Here is a 14217-nt window from a genome sequence, read left to right as displayed (position 1 = left end):
AACATTTGATTTTTACCGTTTGGAATCCATTCAGCTGGTTTGGCGGTACCACTTTTAGCATAGCTTAGCATAATCCATTGACTCTGATTAGACCATTAGCATTGCGCTAAAATAATCAAAGAGTTTCGATATTTTTCCTATTTAAAACTCGACTCTTCTGTAGTTACATCGTGTACTAAGGCCAACGGAAAATTAAAAGTTGCGATTTTCTAGGCTGATATGCCTAGGATCTATACTCTCATTCTGGCGTAATAATCAAGGACTTTGATTATGCAGCGCCTAAAAATAGTCCCCTGCTATTCAAGTAACCAAGGGGACTATTTTTGGGCAGTGCGTAATATCACTACACCTGCTGGATTAAAAAATGGTAAAAATCAAATGTTTAACTCTGGGGGAGCTGGAAAATGAGCATATTTTCAAAAAAGAGGAGTGTCCCTTTAAATGCATCAGGGTTTAAACAATGTTTTGCAGTTGCACACTTATCACAAAACAAAACATATCATAAAATGTAAAATGGTTTAAAAGTTATAATGGGAATTGTATGTGTAGGTGTAATAGTAACTTTAAAGGTCTCTGTGGTTAACCAATAGAACACCATTACATCCTACTGGAATAAGGCACAAAACACACTATATAAAATATATTTTTAATGGTTTTAATGTTATGTACAATAGAAATCACTATAATCTATGTTGCTTTTTTTAAACGTGTGCTTATGACCTTGGTGTATGCAGCTCTAAATATTTAGTTTAGTTTATAAAGCCACGCCCTCTTTAGTGTCTCTGATGTTCAGACCAGAGTCATATAATAAGAGAGTTACGACACTCACATAGACGTCCATTGTAAGAATGGAATGCGGAAGTAACAGCGTGTCATGTAGTGACGCCTAGTTCCAAACGCAGCACTGAAGCCCATTCATTTCAATGGCACCTGCTGGTAAATCGATGAAATTACCGTTTCTCTTTACCTTTTCAGACATTTTATGAATATAGTCAACATATTTTATGAACTCTGCTGTAGGTAATGATTATCGTTAATAATAACTAGTAAATTTTTTATATTTTAATGAGTTGTGTATAATGTGTGAATAATATAGATTTAATGGTTTAATATTTTATCACTGGTGGCCATCTACTTTATACTTATCTTTTTTATATATTACGAGTAACACTAGGGGGCAACAGCGACAAGCTAAATGCCTTATAAGGAAGTCACACTGCTTCACAATGCTGTGTTTGGTAAGTAATACGAGTGATGTATCCTCGAAAATCATGTATAATTATATTAACATTTAATGTGTACTATAAATACAATTAAATATGAATTTAGTGTGTTTCTGTTATGCTTCACTGTTACAAATAACCGTGTTGGCGATCTTTTTTGTGATTATAATATAGTAAAAGTGTAGGAATTATGGTTTTAGCAGATTGATAGCCATTTATATAGCCATATTTTTGCTACAAAAATAAAAGATAAACTGTGTTGCTGTAGTTGGTATAGATAACCACAGTTATCTTTGGGTCACCATTAACTGTTTATCTGTATTAACTGATTTACTGTACTTTCCATCACTCCCTAGTTAAAAAACGTTATAAACATAGTAACTATAGTGATCAATACACATTACAAGCTAATATTTACCTAAAATAGCTGAAAACCTATGCAAAAAGATTGACAGCCCTGCTTGGTTTGGAACTGCAGAACGTTACATGAATCACGTGACGCGCGGCGGCGAGATCAAAGCGTTTCGTAACACTGTTATTATACGAGTCAGTAACATTTCGTCATACATGTGGACACACTTGGCAATCCCAGACGGATTAACAAGGTAAAACACGCAAATACAGTAAAGGAAGCAATGCGGGTATTTTGTGTAAATCTGTGTTAATATGGTATACGAGTCACAAAGATGAAAATGTAGTTTATTAAGCGATCGACAACCTCAGGCACGTGATATGTTGACAAGTAACGGTGTTTATTTTTATTTCTTTATAGTGACAGTGTGACAACTTGTAAAGACTTGTTTGACGTTTAAGCTGTTTAATTATTGTATAAACGTGAACATGATGTTTCAATCAGTCGCACAGATTCTCTCAGTTTCAACCACATGTTTGTAGTTGAGGTCAATTTCATCATGCGGCGTTGCGCATATCGATTGCTTAATGACATGAAAGTATCGCGAGAATTAATCTAAAGCTTTGCATTTGAATGCCTCTCGCGATATTTAAATAGCATACACGCGCAGATACCTACTTATTTATGTCTTGCAGCAAATTATAAATCCTACTATAATCAAGGTGTACGTTATTTCAAAATAGGTTTCTTGAATTTCTTGTATTTGAGTAATATTTATAAGAAAAGTTACAACGACACCATGACCTTGATAATATAGACCTGGACGTGGTAATATAAAAAATTCCTCACAACCTATGTCAAATGAATGAGAAATTGGTTACCAGAATAGTTTGACAGCTTCATTCCCTTTCAGAAATAAACCATGATTTTACTACAAATAAACATAGTTACCACAAAATAGCCATGGGTTTGCTACGGTAACCATAATTAAGCAATGATTTGTATATTAAAAGTATGATTTTATGAATTGTAATCAATTCACTACTACATTACTATATTTATTCGTTTTTATGACTTTCTCAATCTTAAAGCAACATAGACAACAGGCTGCCTTCCATTCATTTTCCCAGAATGACCTGTGTGTTATGTCATACTTAAGTCTGGTGTTTCTATCCAGTTACACCACACGTTTTCTGACCTTTAATGTTGTTGTTGTTATATTGATCGGATGTTTGTGAGGACTACCCCCTCCCCCCTATTTTTTACCCATCATGCCTGAACTTTCCCCTAGATCCCCCTCTCACACACACACTTATTAACCGGTTGTCTTTTGGGAAGTTGTTAAAAGGAGAACATTGGGTACTAATGCGTACACATTTCAGAGTGATTCTGGAGACTGCCTGGCTGTCTTTTCCAAGGTTTGCTTTAAATCATTTGTACTTGCATGCTTTAAGCATTTTTTAAATGTTCTCTTTAAGACTAAATGAATGTGTAAATGAATATACTTTAGATCTTACACGTGATTCTGTTTACAAATTATACTTCTTATGGCAGGGGTTTGATATATTATCATATGGTATTTTGGTATTCAAACATATATTAAACTAAAAAAAAACTTTTATTAAAGATAATTTATGTGTTTTTCTATTTAAAAATATGTTGTTGGGTCCTGAGATAGATTATACCGGTCTAAGCGGATCATGGAATGAAAAGTTTGTTATCCTGCCTTGTGGCGTCTGCGTTTTGTAGTTCAGCAAGTTTGGTATGAAGTGGTGCACTGTTTGATTTCCTTGGGCAAATAGAGCTTTATGTGTAAACATGTTAACTCTATTATCATGTATGTAGATAAGATTAACTACGTGACAATTACAAACACATGTTTTTGTAACACTTTGTAAAGCTATTTTTTATTTTATATGTGTTTTATTTGTAAATGCTACACTGTTTATTTTAATGACTCAATACCTCAGTAGGAGTTCATATAATGTATTATAATGCATGCACAAAGATGCCACCTAGTGTTGGGCACTCTTAAAATTCTTGTGACATGGTTTCTATAGCCTGGTTTATATGACAGATTTGTGCAAAACATTTGATATTTTCTAAATGTCGATAAAATGACATATTTTTCCATTAACCAATGTTATACCACGGGTCTGTTGAATGCTGTATTCTGATTGGTTGAGAAATGTTCCATGGGTATGCATTATTTTTCAATAGCCGCGCACCTAACTTTTCAAATGTCTTAAAAATAGCAATATTTGAGGTAATCGTGGTATAAGCGGAATATTTGACTCCGGTCCTTTGAATTATTTGAAAATAATGCACACCCGCGGTGTAATGGCACTCTGCTTTGCGTCGTGCCGCATAACCACCTTGGGTGTGCATTATTTTCTTATAATTCAATAGCCTGTCGTCAATTATTCCTTACTTATGTGACTAAAACTTAATTTTTCAAGTTTACCAATTATTTTTTTATTGAAGGATACATAGGCATGTTGTCCAAGTATAAATAAATGGCAAGAAAAGCCCCTTATTCTTGGGAGCGGGCATGTATGAGGTGTTTCTTGGAGGCTATAGTACATGTCGATTTTGCATCATTAAACAATAATTATGGGATGCAGAAAAACAGTTTGCATTCCAGTTTTGCAATGTAATTCATTATTGCCTAAAACAGGGGTGCCCAAACTTGGTCCTCGAGGGCCAGTGTCCTGCAAAGTTTAGCTCCGACGAGTTTGGGCACCCCTGGCCTAGAAAAACACCACATGCATGCAAGATTAAAAATGTTTTTGCGATATACAGAAATGTGTTTCCATTGGACATATTTTCAAATTGCTAATAACGGAAAACAATCAATGCAAAGTTTAATTTACAGTGGATTTTCTTTGTTTGTTTGCAGGTGCATATAAAGGATCCCTGTCGTCAAACATTACTGAAATACCTGTGCTATATTGATCAAAATAACTGTCTAGTGTAAACCATAAAGCCTTTTTGAATGTATCATCCAAAACTACAAGAAGAGCCAGATGCCATCACAAACAGCCAATGCCGACTCTTTAGAGGAACCGACTCCAGTGGACCAGGAAGCATCAAGCACCCCAACAGGAAGTGAGCAGATGCCCACATCCACCACCAGTGATGTCATCAATCAGTCCAAAGATGCTTCCAAACCTGTTACCACGACAAGCACCGAGTCTCTTAGGCCCAGGTTCGGTGCTGGCATTCAAGCTAAAGAGAGGCTAAAGTTTATTCTGGGAGCTTCTGAGGATTACTCATCTGATGAGGAGCCTGTACTTTCATGCCATGCAGCAAGACCTCAGCCCCAAGGCACAGAGCCATCCAAGGAAATGGCCACATCCTTATCAGAAGCACCGCCGCCACCTGCCCTGGGTTCATCTTGCAGTTTAAGGTTAGCATCCTTTAAGATCTATTGGTGTTTATGTTTTGTACTTTATGACTGGCCAAATGTCCACATGAAATCAAAATCCAAGACATATGATATAAGCATTCAAAACTTACAGTCTCTTACTTCTGCCATTTCGAATCAACAATTTTTATGACATCATTCAACACATCAGTTTTTCATCAGATTCAATGCTGTGAGGTAAACTAACGCTATTGGCTAGTTCCACCCTAACTTCCTATTTTTGTAGAAATCACGTCTACGCATTAAACAAAGCTGCACATTTCAAGGCACTTCAGTGGGCTAGAATGACATGTACAGTACGGTGCAAAAGTTTTATACACCTTTAACACGTTTTTTTTTTCAAAATTAATACATTAATAGATTTCGTTGATCAATAAACTACACTCACCTAAAGGATTATTGGGAACACCTGTTCAATTTCTCATTAATGCAATTATCTAATCAACCAATCACATGGCAGTTGCTTCAATGCATTTAGGGGTGTGGTCCTGGTCAAGACAATCTCCTGAACTCCAAACTGATTATCAGAATGGAAAAGAAAGGTGATTTAAGCAATTTTGAGCGTGGCATGGTTGTTGGTGCCAGACGGGCCGATCTGAGTATTTCACAATCTGCTCAGTTACTGGGATTTTCACACACAACCATTTCTAGGGTTTACAAAGAATGGTGTGAAAAGGGAAAAACATCCTGTATGTGGCAGTCCTGTAGACGAAAATGCCTTGTTGATGCCAAAGGTCTGAGGAGAATGGACCGACTGATTTAAGCTGATAGAAGAGCAACTTTGACTGAAATAACCACTCATTACAACCGAGGTATGCAGCAAAGCATTTGTGAAGCCACAACATGCACAACCTTGAGGCGGAAGGGCTACAACAGCAGAAGACCCCACTGGGTACTACTCATCTCTACTACAAATAGTAAAAAGAGGCTACAATTTGCACAAGCTCACCAAAATTGGCCAGTTGAAGACTGGAAAAATGTTGCCTGGTCTGATGAGTCTCGAATTCTGGTGAGACATTCAGATGGTAGAGTCAGAATTTGGCATAAAGAGATTGAGAACATGGATCCACCATGCCTTGTTACCACTGTGCAGGCTGGTGGTGGTGGTGGAATGGTGTGGGGGATGTTTTCTTGGCACACTTTAGGCCCCTTAGTGCCAATTGGGCATCGTTTAAATGCCACGGCCTACCTGAGCATTGTTTCTGACCATGTTCATCCCTTTATGACCACCATGTACCCATCCTCTGATGGCTACTTCCAGCAGGATAATGCACCATGTCACAAAACTTGAATCATTTCAAATTGGTTTCTTGAACATGACAATGAGTTCACTGTACTAAAATGGCCCCCACAGTCACCAGATATCAAACCAATAGAGCATCTTTGGGATGTGGTGGAACGGGAGCTTCGTGCCCTGGATGTGCATCCCACAAATCTCCATCAACTGCAAAAGCTACAGTATCCTATCAATATGGGCCAACATTTCTAAAGAATGGTTTCAGCACCTTGTTGAATCAACGCCACATAAAATTAAGGAAGTTCTGAAGGCGAAAGGGGGTCAAACACAGTATTAGTATGGTGTTCCTAATAATCCTTTAGGTGAGTGTATATATATAAAGTGCATTAAACAAATTTATTAAAGGGGACATTCTACAAGACTTTTTTAAAGATGTAAATAAATCTTTGGTGTTTCAAGACTATGTATGTAAAATTTTAGCTCAAAATATCATATAGATCATTTATTATTGCATGTTAAAATTGCAACTTTGTACTAAATGGCAGTGTCAATTAAGTGTATTGCAGATTAAGGGGCGGTATTTTCCCCTCTCTGACATCACAGGGGGAGGCAAATGTCAATGACCTTCACATGCTTGCAGAGAATGGTTTACCAAAACTAAGTTACTGGGTTTTTCTTTTTCACATTTTCTAGGTTAATACAAGCACTGTTTGGTACTTTACTCTTTTCAGTTTCAACTTGCACATAGTAAACCAGACCAATCACGTTTATACTTGAATAAATCATTTAGCCAGCTAAGGGTGACTGTGGGAATAAACAAAAATGGCCAATAAGATAATAGTATTGGAAAAACTTTAGGAGTATGCTGGCTCGGCTGGTCTCTGTGATATTACAGTCATGTTGCCCTAATTCCTTTAAAAATCACTAGGGGACGTTGTTCACCACACGAAAGGCTCCAATGTCAAATAGGGGAGAGTTATGGACATGAAGTACAGCCATATGTTCATTCTCAGCACACTTTGTGATCGCCTGACTGGCTCGTGTTTATCACCTGTTATGGCGGCATGTCACACATTTCTGTACTATTATTGGACCCAATGCTCCCGATGTTTACTTAAGGGCACTCATTGCGTTTTAGCTAAAGAACCTTTCTTCTTAACACATAAGTCAAAATAACCTCGTACAAACAGCATGTTATGAGAATAAGATTGTACATGTGAGATGTTTTGATATAGACTCCAGCTGTTCACATGTTACTTGTGGGAAGCCGCTGTCCTCTTTCACGAGTCACCTATTTGATATGGGCTCAACTGGGTTGGCCTTAGAAGCAAAGGATTGTAAGTGCAGAACTGTATTGCTACCGTGAGAGAGACGTTCTCAGTCACAATGGAAAGAAAACGTAACAGACCGACAGGTAAGAATTGAAATATGAAGTGTTAGGCTCTATCACATTTGTTCAAGTACATTGTTCACTTTTGGTGACATTTGTCTATGCAGATTTGTTTTCGATTGTGATGGTGACACCAGCAAGTGGCAAAACTGTAATGTGCATTGAACATGTCATGCTTAAATGCATTGCAATGAAGTGTTGCTTGTTGTTTATTAACTTACTGGAACCTGTTAGAAGTTTTTATAAATCCATAATAATGAAACATCTTCAAACTTGAGATTTTTAAGGATTTTGCATTGTCATGCGGTGTTGAACAGGTGTTTCTAGGATATCAGTGGCTGAGCCCAAATCATCAGGGTTTGGAAGTTTGCAAGATTATTTTTTTTGCAATGTTGTTTATTAGTAAACACAATGTAACATAAATATATCATATGTAACTTATTTACATCTCTTTATTTCGTGTCTCTCGGACACGTGCAAATCTTTACTACAGCCTCTTATCTTACCATTATACTGTACAAATTGTATATTCTACCTTGTACATTGCAAAAATGCTTGTCTTGTTATTTTTTCTTATTTCCAGTCAAAATGAAAATTCTTTAATTTGGGATGCATAACCCTGCCTTATAAATACTTTATTATTATTTACCTCCTTATTTCTAATAAATAGTTGTTAGTCACTTTATTTCAAAAAATTTCTTAATTTTTACTGAAAATAAATGCCTTTCCGATGTAATATGTGATGTGATCTACAGGACTACATGTCCTGATCTTATAGATCCAAGTAGAGTCCAATTATGTCTCTCCATCAGCTAAATACAAAATCTGTACTCAGATATAAATTCTGTTGTAAGTTAATACTTCAAGATACCTCAGAGATAAAGGGAAAACACCAGGCAGGAGACAAAGTGATGTAATGTTAATATAATAAAGATTGTATATCGAATAATCTTTGTTGCGTTCACAATGGTCTGACTGACTGCGTCAATGGTCTGATGTCTGACTAATTTCTTCTGACTTGAAGCAGATTAGGTGTTATTATACCAAACACAGACAGTGAAAATTTATTGTTTTACAACATTCCCGTGACGTTAATAAAAACCTTGAGATAAAAACCATTGGAGACTTATATCAGCATGAAAAGAAAATACAGCGCCATCATAAGATTAAACAACATTAAGAGAAGTAATGTAGAATAGATTAACTAAATAAAATGATAATGAACTTTATAAGAATTTAATATAAAGTAAATATATATAAAAATAGTAAAGAATAATAAAAATAAAAGTTAATGATAAAATAAATTCATTATATAATTGAACTGATAAAATAATGATAAATAAAATTATGTATTAAATGAAATAAAACACAAATCGCAAAACGCAAGGACTGGTGTAACTGTGGGTTTACACCAAATGCGAAGCGTGCAATCGCATCGCGTTGCTCGCTCTAGATTACTTGTGGGATTTAACTTCGTGTGATGCGAATTTTTCGTTCGAGTTGAATATTTTCAACTTGGGCGAAGACGCGTTGAAGGCGAATAGCGTGTTTTTTCACGGCAAACGCGCTGCCCATATCGCGTCATTCGCATCGCCCCACGCGAGGACGCGTCTGATCGCGTCTTTGCATTGACGTTGTATGTAATCTACTCGCGCAAATTGTTGAACTCGCATCTGGTGTAAACCCACAGTAAGAAAGGATGTGTTAATTCTTTTTCTGTTATTCTTTTAAAATGTTATGTGCAATTTTGTGTTGATTTTGTGTTAAAATGAAACACAAGTTGTGTTAAAAGTAACACAAAATGTGTTGTTTAAAATAATAAAACAGAGATGTGTGGATTCTGGGACAACGCATTTAGTGTGTTGACCCGGAACTAACACTGATGTGTTGTTTTTAACACACCCGTTCTAAAGATGTATGTTTCTAGTCAGATGTATATCATTCCCTGCTCGTAATCATATAGGAAAACATTTGATCACATATGTGACCCTGGACTACAAAACCAGTCATAAGTCGCACGGGTATATTCGTAGCAAAAGCCAAAAATACATTGTATGGTCCAAATTATAGATGTTTTTCCACCAAAAATCATTAGGATGTTAAGTAAAGATCATTTTCCAAGAAAATATTTAGTAAATTTCCCACCCAAAATATATAGAAATGTAGTAATAATATGTGTGGCTAAGGACTTCAAACTACTTTAAAGGCGATTTTTGAATATTTAAATTTTTGGATATTTTTGCACCCTCAGATTGCAGATTTTCAAATATTTGTATCTTGGCCAAATATAGTCCTATCTTAACACACCATAAATCAATGGAAAGTTTATTTATTATTTATAATAAATGTATTTATTATTATAAATTGACTCTTATTTTCTGGTTTTGTGGCCCAGGTTCACATATGATTATTTACTTGATAAATAAAAGTTGATTAAAAGCCTGCAGTGCAAACTCATAATCATGACAAAAAAACAAAACATTTGGTTGACCAGGCCATACTTTTCCCTTCTAAGAGCCCTTTAAATAGACAGGTAACTTTCTCTATCATACTCTCACTCAACCTCACATTGTGGACAGGACAAAGTGATAATCTGAGAAGAAATGTTTAACTGAAAAGTTAACAATTACTCTTTATATGTTTTGGTCTTTGATTAACTGAAGCATTTTTTACAACGTAATGTCAAGGGGGCTTTTGTACAAAAAAAATCATGTTCCATGAATATATTATGTAAAATTCCTACCAAAAATATATAAAACATTGATTTATCATTAGTAATATGTGTTGCTAAGGACTTAATTTAGACAACTTTAAAGGTGTTTTTTGTCAATATTTTTATTTTTTGCAGCCTCAGATGCCACATTTTCCAGAATCAAATAGTTGTATTTTGGCCACATATTGGCCAATCCTAACAAATCATACATCAATGGATGTATACATTTCAATTTCAAGATATTGACAATTATGTGATAGAATCTGTACAATTTCCTCTGGTTGTTTAGAAAAGTCATGAAACATAACTCTTTATCAAGTAATATTAGTCAAACCATTTATTTTAAAACAGATTTACAGTAACTCAATAACCTATATCATCTGCATCTGTATATAGCCTATAATCATTAACACGTATTCATGTCTTTATTTTTAAATCTCATTCCAGAATCATTGTGTAATTATGCGTTCCTACACCACACACATCCAAGTCTTTTAAAATCTAACTTTCCACCCTCAGTGGTCTGAGCCTTTTATGTGCTACTTCAGTATCAGTGTATAGAGAGAGAGAGAGAGAGAGAGAGAGAGAAAGAGAGAGAGATTATATATGACCTCTGCATGTATGTACTGTACTGTATGTATGTATATGTAGAAGACTGATAAAGGACCCCCAGAAAACCTTGGATTTGACAACACCAATACGATAGTATTCTGTGATGCCTCCAGCCGACAAGTATATTCATATATCAGATTTCTCATTAAAGAAAAAAATATATAAATAAAATATATGAAAATATAAATAAATTATTAATGCATGTATTTATTTATACATTCATATTTATTAATTAACTTTTAATAAAATAGCAAAAATAGACCCTTTAATTTCCAAACGAGCAGTTATTATAAGCGCTCTTATTTAGTTTTTCTTGGACAACCAATCACATTGTATGAAAAAAATTTAATCTCTGGTTTCATACATGGCAACGGGCTCAGCCACGCCTCCACAGTAAGATAAAAGTTTTTGTCTTTTCCTCGCTCAGAGTTACTCTCAGATTGGTTCTGACTCATTTTAAGTCTAAGATAATGTTTAAGCTAAATTAGGAGCTCTCTGAGAAACTTGTGTTGAAGTCATAGACATGGGGGAGGGGACGAGAGAGAAAAAGAGGAAAAGGGAGGGAACAAAAAACACGTTTGATGTTGTTTTTCCGTTCCCCTGCTGTACTATCTGATACTTTACCATGGACGGTGACACAGGGGAAAAGCTCAACTGGTTTCAGTGTTTAAAGAGGTTGGTACTTTGCTTGAACAGTCCTCTGGAAACTCAAGTTTCTAAATGAACGGTTTGTTTTTGACACTGGAAGTGTAAAAGGGGGCGTGGCTTCTGTTTCTGTTATGTCAAATAGGGATGCATAACGGAGCGGCAGAGTTTTTTATCTACTGTATAATGTAATGTAATGTCGAGTTTCTAAACGCTAAACTTTAGCAAGAAGGTTGCTAAATGTTTTGGTTGAAATGCAGATCGCAGGGTGGTTTAAACTGTGACGTGTTGTATAGCAACTATGTACAGTATGTGTGCAGAGAACATGTGTTCATATCGAATCACTTAACTGTAAACATAGTGGCAACCTGGTGGCAACGTAAATGGTAAATCCTAATAATAGTATAACAAGTGGAGAGACGTGTTGTTTGATGGCAGTTTAGACGCTGGATAATTGCAAACAGATGAAGTAGAAGCACATAACGTATTTTTTTTAAATGGGCGAATGTTTCAGCTTTTTATTTAATGCATTAAATTTATATTTTTGTAAATGCTAGTGATTATAAAGTCATTTTTTACGTGAAAACGTGCGGTTTTTAAGACTAGTTTGTGATTTGGCTGCTTGTAAACGAATTCATAAAATAAAAATGTCATTTATTTATTCATGAACGGTGTGTAATAAACGCGTTATAACGACAAATTGATACAGACTGTCATTCGATTTCGTGTCTTTACCTCAGACAGACGACTTGATGCAGTTTTCATTTACTTCTGTTTTCGTTTTCTTATCACAGTGCAGTGTGTTAAACTTCAGCAGCGCTGCGCAGATCAACCGGCGAATGACATCAAAGTATCGCGAGAGAGTTTCGAGACCTGCGCTTACTAATCGCTCTCTTGCAGAACTTCACGTAGATTAATCTGCGCAGTCAACTGCGCACTTGCCACCAACTTGACAGGGCTAGGAGTAACATTTACAATAGATGATATAATATTTTTTTATTTTATTTTATTATTATTATTCATTTCAAGAACAAGAACATTGCATATATACAAGAGGATTACAATGTGCTTATTTAACATTCAACATAACAATAGATCAAATAAAATAAAATAAAAAGATATAATAAATTCCCCTCAGTGTAATCTGTCAAAATGACGATTTTTTTTTTTTTTTGTATATTGTCACTGCTTACTGCCTCTGATACAGGTTTGCGATGGCATAAGGGTGAGTAAATGATGAAAAAATTTTCATTTATACCTAGTATGTTTAACGATGGTATAACTTACAGCATAAAGAACATAGTAATTGAGAAGATCTTATGAGGGTGACACAAATTTAAAACATAATCCGCGTCTCTCACAAATAAATTAGGTGTTTATCTGTAGGTGGTCCGCAGTTCTCCACTTCAAGCTGTCACCTGATTTCAAACAGCAAATGGTAACGAGACTCGAGAAAGTTCAGGATTATCTGTAGTCATTATGATAACACAATAAGCTGTGATTGGCTGTTTGTCTTGTGTGAGCAAGTATATCATAACACACAGACAGACAGATGAGTACAGAGTGCAGACCAGTAGAGAAAAACGACTGTTTGTATGTTCGCGGATCACATCTGGTTTGATGGGTTCTTATCAAGTATGTTGTGCTTTTGTAATGTTTAAGCATTTTATTGGCATTTATTGGTGATGATGTGATATTTTTTAATGAATGCATTTCTATTTTAGCAATTAAAGTTTCATGCACTCCATTACCAGTCATGTAACCTTTACAGCATTCATTTTCAGAACCTTAAGCAAGTGTCTGTTTAAATGGCCAGCTAACTTACTCCAGATCATGAATGGGGGAATATTAGGAGTGCAAAAATACACTGTTGTTTGCTCAAATTGAGGTAACTATTGGGTTTCCATTGTAGGCCTAGCATGTCAGGACCCCACCTGCTGAAAAAAGGCAGAGAACAAAGAAAAATGGACGTGCACAGAGATTTCACCGTCGCCTCACCTGCTGAGTTTGTCACTCGCTTTGGAGGAAACCGGGTTATAGACAAGGTCAGGACTGCTGTGTTTGTGTTATATAACTGTCTGAAATGACTTTAAAGGTATGTGTGTTGTTATATAATGGTCATTCTTTCTTCCATTGCGTCTGATCTTTTTCATGTCAGGTGCTGATTGCTAATAATGGCATCGCTGCTGTTAAATGCATGCGGTCTATTCGCCGCTGGTCCTATGAGATGTTTCGAAATGAGAGGACCATTCGCTTCGTGGTGATGGTCACGCCTGAAGACTTGAAAGCCAATGCAGGTTAACAATAAAGAATGAGCACAGTTATGATTCACCCCACAATATATTGTTGCAGCAATTTTAATGCATATTTTATGTTGTGTTGGGTAACATTTAAACTGTGTCTAATTTTGCATATCCTTTTTTAATCATTGGCTCTGTGCATGACTTACAGATGTAAATTTTAACGTTTCGTCCTGTTTTTCCCTAGAATACATTAAAATGGCTGATCATTATGTGCCTGTGCCTGGGGGCTCGAATAACAACAACTATGCCAATGTTGAGATGATCGTGGATATTGCCAAAAGGATCCCGGTGCAGGTAGTGGCACTCAAACATCTG

General features: G+C 35.8%; 1 protein-coding gene across 2 annotated transcripts in view; it reads left to right on the top strand.

Annotated features, from left to right (window-relative positions):
• The first annotated feature begins 2846 nt into the window (after positions 1 to 2846).
• acacb (acetyl-CoA carboxylase beta) overlaps positions 2847 to 14217 on the top strand; it is a 54346-nt gene continuing 42975 nt past the window's right edge. The window contains exons 1-5 of one of the 2 annotated variants that reach the window (XM_073860514.1): positions 2847 to 2993; positions 4475 to 4984; positions 13512 to 13644; positions 13758 to 13896; positions 14087 to 14196. In XM_073860514.1, the coding sequence (XP_073716615.1) occupies positions 4602 to 4984; positions 13512 to 13644; positions 13758 to 13896; positions 14087 to 14196 (765 nt within the window). In that variant the 5' untranslated portion in view covers positions 2847 to 2993; positions 4475 to 4601. The remainder of the gene's footprint in view (positions 2994 to 4474; positions 4985 to 13511; positions 13645 to 13757; positions 13897 to 14086; positions 14197 to 14217) is intronic. The other variant, XM_073860513.1, reaches the window with a different exon arrangement.

The sequence above is a fragment of the Misgurnus anguillicaudatus genome, chromosome 22, assembly GCF_027580225.2.
Source record: "Misgurnus anguillicaudatus chromosome 22, ASM2758022v2, whole genome shotgun sequence".
Classification (NCBI taxonomy): Eukaryota; Metazoa; Chordata; class Actinopteri; order Cypriniformes; family Cobitidae; genus Misgurnus; species Misgurnus anguillicaudatus.
The sequence above is the reverse complement of the archived record's forward strand: the minus strand, read 5'-3'. Positions and strand labels throughout refer to the sequence as shown.